The 9,607-nt window shown below is 55.7% G+C and overlaps 1 protein-coding gene across 2 annotated transcripts; it reads right to left on the reverse strand.

Annotated features, from left to right (window-relative positions):
* Window positions 2,031-7,986, reverse strand: KLK14 (kallikrein related peptidase 14). Of its 2 annotated transcripts, none has more exons than XM_013971438.2 (6): window positions 7,955-7,986; window positions 7,489-7,550; window positions 6,207-6,378; window positions 4,019-4,272; window positions 3,249-3,385; window positions 2,031-2,685 (listed from the first exon to the last, which is right to left on the reverse strand). In XM_013971438.2, exons 2-6 carry the CDS (start codon window positions 7,526-7,528, stop codon window positions 2,530-2,532), a joined length of 759 nt encoding a protein of 252 aa, XP_013826892.2. In that variant the 5' UTR covers window positions 7,529-7,550; window positions 7,955-7,986; the 3' UTR covers window positions 2,031-2,529. The 2 variants fall into 2 exon arrangements, with proteins under 2 accessions (XP_013826892.2, XP_017918370.1); XM_018062881.1 differs by lacking the exon at window positions 7,955-7,986 and adding an exon at window positions 7,763-7,852.

Genomic DNA, 9,607 nt, shown 5'->3' on the forward strand with positions numbered 1-9,607 from the left:
CTGGGTCTCCATTGCTGAGAGGGCTTTTCCCTAGTTGCAGCTGAGTGGGGGCTCCTCTTCGTTTTGGTGCCCGTGCGTCTCATTCCGCTGGCTTCTCTGGTTGCCTAGCATAGGCACTAGGCACTCGGACTTCAGTGACTGTGGTACATGGGCTTGGTCGCCCTCCAGCATGGGGAATCTTCCCGGACCAGGGATCAGACCTGTGTCCCTTGGATCAGCAGGCGGATTCTTATCCACTGCACCCCCAGGGGAGTCCTGATTCACAATTTTAAAGGTTATGCTGCCTTTACAGTTTTTGTAAAGCGTTGACTCTATTCTCCCTGAGCAGTCTTATGAGCTATTGTAGCCAGGCAGGTCCCAGGCTGCCCCCTCAGAACTCTCTGATCCTGGGTTGTCCCCCACGGCCGAGCAGCTGGACACATGTGGCCACGCAGGCTTCTACTGTATCTGAGTTCTGCAGTGTCCAAGCACAGACCCTCGAGAGGATGGAGATGGAATTGGGAAGGGCTGCCCAGGTGCTTGGGGCTTCCCAGGTGGCACTAGTGGTAAAGAACCTGCCTGCTAAATCAGGAGACAGAAGAGACGTGGGTTGGACCCCTGGATCAGGAAGGTCCCCTGGAGGAGGGCACAGCCACCCACTCCAGTATTCTTGCCTGGGAAATCCCATGGACAGAGGAGCCTGGCAGGCTACAGGCCATGGGGTTGCAAAGAGTCAGACACGACTGAAGTGACTTGGTATGCACACATGTCCAGATGCTCACCGTTACAGACATAACATGACAGACATAAACAGCCTCGAAGCATAGATATCGGCAAGGATAATTAGGAATTGAGTTTTGAGTACCGACTTTTCAAAAGTGTACATTATTTAATTGCAAGTTTCTGTGATTTAATTTTCTGTTATGGCTGTGTTGAGCAACTTGCTCTCCAAATCCCTGAAGATTTGCCAAGAGGCTCTTATGGGCTGGTGTGAGCTGGCTCTCACATGCACACAGGGCCTGCCACCCAGCCCAGGTTTAATGACCGTTTTGTTCCTAGCGACTCTCTACCTTTAAATGATGTTTACTGCTTCTTGTCTGGCACCTCCTGCTAGGATGTAAGCTCTGTGATGAGAAGCGTTTACGTTAGTCTGGCTTGTTCGTGGGCCTACTTCCAGTGCCTAGAACCATGCCCAGCGCATAGTAGGTGCCCAGTAAATAGCGGTTCTTGAATGAAAATAAGAAAGAGGATGAGGTTCATAACACAAGAATGTTGTGCAAATTAGAAGCAACACGTTGTGACAACCGATGTGTGCCAAGGAGGCACGTTATCGCAGGCCAGCTGGGCTGGTGCCTGTGGGAAGGGAGGGTATTTGGAGTCAGGGGGTGATAAGTAGAAATAAGTAAATAAAATGAGTTCAGGACCTGAACTCAAGCGTGTGATTAACTCAGCTCTCCTCACCTAACATCTGATTAGGATAAAGAGGACCTCTTTATTTGCACCGTGTTTTCCCAGGAAAACAAGGCTGGGCTTTGCCCTGCCTGTCCTGGGCCTCAGCAGGCCCTACTCACAGGACCCCAAGAAGAGGCTGGGAGAGGGGTGGTCCTGCTCAGGGGGTCACACTGCAAGGCTGGGGAGTTTTCTTCCACCACACCAGGTATGGTGGATGGCGAGGGGGCGGACCCCTTGGGGGATACCATGCGCCTTGGGACATGGCTCCTGGCTGGCTGTGATCAGACCTCTATGCATGTCTCTGTTGAGTGCGTTAAATGAATGGGTGAATGGAATTTAAGGTTGTTAAAAAATTTTCTTTAAGCTTTTTATTTTGTATTGGCGTATCACCGGTTAGGGTCCCTGGTGGCTCTGCGAGTAAAGAATCCACCTGCCAATGCAGGAGACTTGGGTTCAATCCCTGAGTTGGGAAGATTCCCTGGAGGAGAAATGGCAACCCACTCCAGTATTCTTGCCTGGAGAATCCCCTGGACAGAGGAGCCTGGAAGGCTACAGCCCAAAGGATCGCAAAGAATTGGACGTGACTGGGCGGCTAAGCACGTAGTTGTAGCTGATTAACAAACAATGTTGTGATAATTTCAGGTGAACAGCAAAGGGACTCAGCCACACTATCTACGTGTATTCTTTCTCTCTCAAACTCCCCTCCCATCCAGGCTGCCACAAAACATTGAGCAGAGTCCCCTGTGATATACAGTAGGTCCTTGTTGCAGGATTGTTAAAATTTTATTCGTAGCATTTATCTGGTTTTTAGAGACGCTGAGAGCTTTGAAAATTGTCTTCTTCAGAATGTGGTGCCATTCAGTGCCTTTGTGTTCATGCTCCTGCTCTGGGTACCCTGGATAACGATGGGGAGGATGTAGGGGTACAGAGAGAACCCCTGAAGGAACTGCTCTGGGAGAGGGGAGTTCTGAGCCAGGGGTCAGGATCAGGATGCTAGGGGTCTGAGGGAGGAGGAGCTGGGGGCTGGGGTCCCTAGGTCTTGAGTGGGAAGGGCAGGGTCTGGGGAGCATGTGGGCAGGTGATGTTCTGTCCCGCCAGCTATGATCTTCTCTGTATGGTTCTCTGGATCCAGGTGTGATATTTGCACAGGTTGGTGTAGACGCCGGGGTAACCAGGCTGGGCACAGCGCTCCATCCCCCAGGACACGAGGCCCTGGAGCTGCCCTCCACACACCAGGGGTCCCCCGGAGTCACCCTGATTGGGAGAGGCAGAGATGGAGACATCCATGGACTGACAGCCAGAGCCCTGGCCGCGGGGAACCCGAGAGGCAAAGATGCGGGCGGTGGGCTGAGACCCCTGGAGATCTCAGCCCCTTGTCCCGTGTGTCTCGTGGGCTCCTCTTCATCTTAGCTCTGCATCTAGAAAACCGCATATGTGTTTCCGCACCGCGTGTCTCTGGAGCCATTGTTCAGGGATGGATTAAGACCCCCAGACCCCGAGCACAGCTTTCCAGGGCCCCATATGTAAAGATGGCAGTGACAGCAGCCGTTAGAGCTCTGCACTCTTGCCGGGGACGAGCTGATCCCATTCCACCCAGTCCCGCTGCCCCCATAGGACGGGAGAGGAAGCCGAAGCCTGGAAGGCTAGGTCCATACCCAAGGGTGAGCGGCTAGGAGACCGCCTGGCTGTGACAACCTCTCTCGGTCTCTGGGGGTGGGAGGGGGGCCTCCCCTGATCTTCTTGCTCCTGAGGTCCTCTAGTACCTAAGTCCCAGCCTGGAACAAGCTCCCTCCCCAGGCTTACTCCCTGGGGCTCACCTGACAGGAGTCCTTCCCGCCTTGGGGGACCCCTGCACAGACCATGCCCGGGGTGATGGCGCCAGAGTAGGCCCGCCGACACTCCTGATCTGAGAAGATGTTGATGTCCACGCATTGCAGAGAGTTGGGGTACCTGGCTGGGATGGGCATTGAGGTGTTAAAATGAGGTCTGCTCTCCAATAGGACCCAGAAGTTAGGACCTGAGACCCTCCTCCTGCAGACCCAGGACCTTCAGCCCTCCTCCATCAGACCCCAGGGTCCAGGCGCCCAGCCCCTCCTCCCGCAGACCCAGGGGTCCAGATAGGAGCCCCTCCTCCCTCAGACCCAGGGGTCCAGATAGCAGCCCCTCCTCCCTCAGACCCGGGGGTCCAGACCCCAGCTCCTCCTCCCTCAGACCCTGGGGTCCAGTCCCTCAGCCCCTCCTCCCGCAGACCTGTTGGTCCAGACCCCAGACTCTCCTCCCCCAGACCCAGGGGTCCAGCCCCTGGCCCCTCCTCCCCCAGACCCAGGAGTCCTGACCCTCAGACCCTCCCGACTCAGACCCCGGGGTCCAGACCCCAGCCCCTCCTCCCTCAGACCCTGGGGTCCAGGCCCTGGCCCCTCCTCCCCCAGACCCAGGATCCAGGCCCCCAGCCCCTCCTCCCCCAGACCCAGGATCCAGGCCCCCAGCCCCTCCTCCCCCAGACCCAGGATCCAGGCCCCAGCTCCTCCTCCTGCAGACCCAGGGGTCCAGACCCCTGTACCCGCATTCCCGATGCAAGACCCCTCACCAACAGGACTGGAGGTGGTGCCCCAGCCCGACACAAGGCAGGAGGTGCCCGCGCCGGCGCAGGAGCTGGCCACAGAGATGGGCTGCACCCCAGGCCCCAGCCGGGCGGGCCGCTCCAGCTGCAGCAGCATCAGGTCGTTGTCGTTGGTCCGCGAGTTGTACTGGGGGTGTGGCACCTGACGGACCACGCGCAGCACCTGCTGTGTGGCCTCCGGGATCTTCAGGTTGTGCTTGCCCAGGGCGACTCGAAGGATCCTGGCCCGCGACCCCCAAGGGTAGTGCTCTTCAGGATGTGAGCTGGAGACCCCGCCCCACCCTCCAGCCATGCTCCCTCCCCAGGAGTTTTCCTCCAGGTTAACTCTCCCCCTGGGCTTCCCAGGCGGCTCAGCGGTAACAAATCACCCTGCCACGGCAGACGACACCAGAGACACGGGTTCCAGCCCTGGGTCAGGAGGATCCCCTGGAGGAGGGCATAGCAACTCACTCCAGTAGTTTTGCCTGGAGAATCCCCATGGACAGAGGGGCCTGGCGGGCTACAGTCCAGGTTCACAAAGAGCTGGACCCTGCTGAGCATGCACACAACCCTCCCTCTAACAGCAGGCAGAAGTGTTTCCTGGAATCTTGGACCCTTGCCTCCAGCCTGGACACTCTCTCTGGGCCCAGTCTTATATCTGCCCCTTCCCCTGGTGGGCTGTGGTCTGCCTTCTGAGGTTTGGGGCTTGCTGGCTCTGCCTTAGGGTATGTGCCTGGGTCAATACTCTGTGTTCTAAAGTGAGGCTCTGAGCTGTGGCTCTAGGCTCTAAATCAAATTGATCTTCTGGAGTAGGAGCCAGGCAGGTTCCGCAGTTCCAGCCTGGCTTTTGGGCTCTAGACATCCTAAACTTTTGACTCGAAGCTAGGAGTTGCATTCTAGATTAAATCTAGATGCTAGCATACTTTCTAGATACTGGTGTGAGCTCCAGTTTCTAGGGTGAGTTCTGGGTTCTTGATGAAACTCTGGTTTAGGATGTGGGTTGTAGACAGTGGCTTGAGCTCTGTGGTCCAGCTGGACTCAGGGTTCTAAACATCAACCTGCATTCTTGATATTAGGTTGGGCTCTGCTTTAGATCAAATTACAGGTGATAGTCCGGATTCTTGGTTCAAGATTCTGGTCTGAGCCTTTGACCTCAGGTTGGGCTCTAGGTTCTGGAAGGAGCTCCAGACCATGGTCAGAATCCCAGGTTCTAGGTGTTGGTTCCATCCTGGGCTTTATGTTCTTGACTCTGGGGCCTCGGTTCTACACTGAACTTCAGTTTATGGCATTAGATCTGGTTTATGAGCACTGGGTGAACTTTTGTCTGGACTTTGACTTCTAGTGTGGGGTCCAGGTTTAGGTCTAGCAACTGGGAAGGGCTCTGGGCTCTCTATGAATCTTTAGCTTATGGTCTTCATTTTGGGATGGAGAGAGCAGGTTGAGGTCTGGGTTCTAGGCTGCTCAAAGAAGAGCTATAGACTAGACTCTGGATTAAATGTTGGATCTAGAACAAGCTCCAGGTTCTTTATCCCGTGCTCTGAGCTGCAAGCAGGTTTCCAGGTTCATGGCTGGACGGTGGGCTCTGAACCTGACTCTGGATTCCAGGCAGTGTTCTGAGAGGGGGTCCTGAGTGTCTGAAGGTAGCTGTGTCCTGAGTTCAACCACCACTCCCAATCTTAGCCTCTGCGTGGAACTTGGCCTCTGGATGGATGTCAGGTTTTGTGTTAGGGTTCTAGATTCTGTGCAGGACTCTAAGCTGGTGTATGGGTTCCAGCTGGCTTCCCAGGTGGCTCAGTGGTAAAGAATCCACCTGCCAATGTATGAGACGCAGTTTCGATCCTTGGATCAGGAAGATCTCCTGGAGGAGGAAATGGCAACCCGCTCCAGTATTCTTGCCTAGAAAAATCCCATGGATAGAGCAGCCTGTTGGATCACTGTCCACGGAGACCCGAAGAGTCAGATGTGACTGAATGACTGAGCAGATGATCATGGTTTCTAAACAGCTGATCTGCTTTTAAAAGCAGATTCTAGATTTATGGCTGGCTTCCATGTTCTGGGTCTGTGGTTCTAGGCTCTTATCTAGATCCCAAACTAGGATCCAGCTAGTACCCTGGGTTGTACACAGGGCTAGACTCTGGAATTCACTTGGCAGAAGAATTAGGAAGGGACCACTCACAGGCGGGCACAGTGAGCAGCGGTGATGACCCACTGGTCGGACAGCAGGGACCCTCCACAGAGGAAACGACGCTGGGGGCCTTGCAGGAGGGCTGCCTGCCACGGTTGGGAGCTCCGGATGCATGTGTAGCCACCGATGATCTTGTTCTCATTCCCTTGGTTCTGGGCCACAGCTAGGAGAAGACAAGGGTGAGCTGGAGTGGGGGAAGCAGGTAAACAAAAGCTCTCCCACCCTGCCCCTAGCTCTCTAGGATGTCCCCCACAAGTCCTCCCTATGTTGCCTAATCCTTAGCCCACTCATCTTTTTCTACCCCACCCTGAATGAGATATGCCCAACAGTGCCCCCAGTATTGTCCCAACACTACCCGGGAGTTTTCTGACACCCTCTCACCCCCAGGCACCCGCATAGCATCTATTATGAGGTCCCAGAACCACCTCATCCTCGGCCCTGAGACTACCGCTCCTGACTCTGCTTTCCCATGCATGCTTCCTACAATCACTTAATGCAATATGCCACAGCTCCGCTCAGCAATCCTCCAACACCTTCAGGGAGCCCCCTGTCCCTTCCCCAGACTTCTCACTCTGTGTGTGGTCCCCCAGGATCACATAGGGCCCCCAGGTTACCCCTTTCTCCCTACACCCACCCTGCATGCCACACCACTGCCCCGCCAGGAGCCCACCACCCCATCATCATTTCTGCCGTCACTTAGTTCTTCCCCAATACAATCAACAGGGCTTCCCAGGTGACTCAGTGGTAGAGAATCTGCCTGCCATTTAGGAGACAAAGGTTCGATCCCTGGGTCGGGAAGATCCCCTGGAGGATGAAATGGCAACCCAGTCTAGTATTCTTGCCTGGGAAATCCCATGGACAGAGGAGCCCTGGTGGGCTACAGTCCATGGGGTTGCAAAGAGGTGGACACGACTGAGCGGCTAGACAACAACGCCGTCAGCAAGTGTCCCGCTGGTACTTTCTCATAAGACTCGGTCAAGACCTGATTGTTTTGCTCAATTCCTCCCTTGATTTCTCACTATCTCTTGATGTTGTTGTTCAGTTGCTCAGTCGTGTCCAACTCTTCACTATCTCCTACAAGTCTCTGGACCCTGAGATACTCTAACACCTTCACCACTTAGAACTTGGGCCTTCCTCTAGCATGCTCCTCAACCATGGGCCCCAGACTACCCCCCACCCCTTCTTGCCAGGTGAGCATCTCAGGTCCCCAGGGCCCTTCCCCATCTCCCAGTCTCTTCTCAGAGTCCAGCTCCCCGCCCACCCACTGTCTTACCTACAGCCAAGATCTGAAGAGCCATCAGCATGAGGAACATTCTGAGAGCTGGTGGCTGGATCCTGGCAAATGCAGAGAGAAGGTGAGGGCCAAGGAAGCTGCAAGAGACCTAGAGGTTATAGGCGAGAGAGCCCCTTAGAGACTGAGACCCTTAGGGACATGGATTGGGGGACAGAATAGAGGCCAGAGACCAGGAGGGCAGAGTCTGGGCCGTGGGTGGGGGGTGGGGCTCCTTGTTGGCTGGAGAGGATGCTGAGAAAGGCTCAGGGCTTGCCTTGATGTCTCCTGTCTGGGGAGTGGGGGTGGCATCTGGCTTCCTTGTCACTCCCCGAGGCCTTTTATCCCTGGTCTGAGTAGCTGGCCCTGCTCCTTCCTCCACCCTTCTGAGTTTTGTTTTGTTTTTTTTGTTTTTTTTAATTGCCTATTTCCCACTCCAGGATCCCTGTCCCATCTCCTCCCATCTCACCTCTGGCCGGAGATCAGCCACAATTGTTCACGAGAACCTGCCTACCTGGTGGGGGAAGGTGTTATAATCTGGGAGGAGCCTAGGGAGGGGGAGACTCTGGGGCAGGGTGGACGGGGTGGGGTGGGGTGGGGTGGGGGGACTCGGGGGAAGGTGCTGGGAAGGGCCGGGAGAGGGAGGGACAGAGGCAGAGAGAGAGACAGGCTGCCCCGGCAGCAGAGAGGCAAGGAAATGTGAGAGAAGTAGCAATAGGAAGAGGGAGAGGAATACGGGCCAGAGAGACGTGTGAGAGGTGGAGAGAATTTAGGGAGATGGAGGCTAGAGACGGGGAAGGAGGAGGCAGACAGAAAAAGACAAGATGGGTGGGGATGGGGCGCAGGGACAGGGATTCACGGAGAGATGAGTGTGGGAAGAGTGACAGACAGAGGCAGAGAAACAGAAGGAAGGAGGGGAAGACAGAACAGAAACAGGCAGAGAAAAGGAGAAAAAAGCACACAGAGAGAAAGGAAGCAGAGGCGCCCCACCCTCCAAACACACACATGAGAGATGGCAGCAGAGACGACGGGAGGAGACCCAGAGAGGACAAGGAGGCGCAGGGAGACCCCGAGGAGAGACCAGGCGGAGCCGGGGGAGAGGGAGCAGGGGCACAGGGGGCACTTGAGAAAAAGGGGAGACGGGGAGGCAGAGAGGAGAGATGACGGCCACAGAGGGGTGGGGCTGGGAGCTGCAGGAGACGGGAGGTGCTGGGGGCACCAAGGTTCTGGGTGTCCTGTCTCCCACACGTTCTCATTCTGTGGTTTTCGCTGTCCTGAAAGGTGGGGGAGCAGAGGCCCCGGCAAGGAGTCGGGGAGGGAGGATCAGGGCAAAACGGGTGCCCCCCAACTCAGGCTTTGCAGAGAGGTCAGGGAGAGTGGGATAGAAGGACCCAGAGAGAAGGGGAAGGGACCCAGAGAGAGTGGGGACAGAGACCCAGGGAGAGCAGGAGAGACAGAGTGATGAGATGGGGGATGGGCCTGGGGACCCATCCTAACTGTTGGGCAGGGCCCCGCCACCCTCAGCTCCTCCCCCAGGCTCTTAAATTCCCTAATGACTGCAGTTTGTCTCAGGGCAGTCAGTCGGGTCTGGACCACCTCACGGTGACTCAGGAGGTCAGCTGTCTGCACTCTCCCCACTGCCCCCCAGTGCCCCCTCTCCCTGGGGTCTGGCTCCCAAACCACTTTCCTCTCCTTTCCACCTGGACTGCTGCTCCCCCACCCCCTTGCAGAGGCACTCAGCGCCCCCTTCAACTGTTTTCCCTTCAACTGGCTTTGCAGAGAGGCCACACTGCTTCAAGCTGAAAACCTTGGTTCAGGCCCTGGTAGACCAGAAGGGTGAAATGCACAAATAGAAACCCTTCTGCCAAGAAAGAATTCTCTGTGGACAAGGTGGGGGTGGGGAGGGGTGGGGAGGGGTGGGGAGGGGCGGTGTGGAACAGGCAGCTGCTCTGTGAGGGCTCAGATGCTATAGTGCGTTTTGTTTTTGTTTTGGCATGCAGAATTGTAGTTCCTCGACCAGGGATTGAACCCCTGTCCCCCCCTGCATCGAGAGCATGGAGGTTTTTTGTTTATAATTTATTTTAATTTTTAAAATTTTAATTTCATTGAATGTTTTACATTC

The sequence above is a fragment of the Capra hircus genome, chromosome 18 (genome assembly GCF_001704415.2).
Source record: "Capra hircus breed San Clemente chromosome 18, ASM170441v1, whole genome shotgun sequence".
In the NCBI taxonomy this organism is placed as follows: domain Eukaryota; kingdom Metazoa; phylum Chordata; class Mammalia; order Artiodactyla; family Bovidae; genus Capra; species Capra hircus.

Excerpts from the sequence above, each read along its gene's own strand:
- KLK14 (XM_018062881.1), bottom strand. The coding sequence starts at position 7,797 with ATGCCACCCCCACTCCCCAGACAGGAGACATCAAG. Across the intron at positions 6,379-7,488 it reads TCTTCAGATCTTGGCTGTAG|CTGTGGCCCAGAACCAAGGG; the intron begins GTAAGACAGTGG and ends GTCTTCTCCTAG. Across the intron at positions 3,386-4,018 it reads CACCACCTCCAGTCCTGTTG|CCAGGTACCCCAACTCTCTG; the intron begins GTGAGGGGTCTT and ends TGCCCATCCCAG.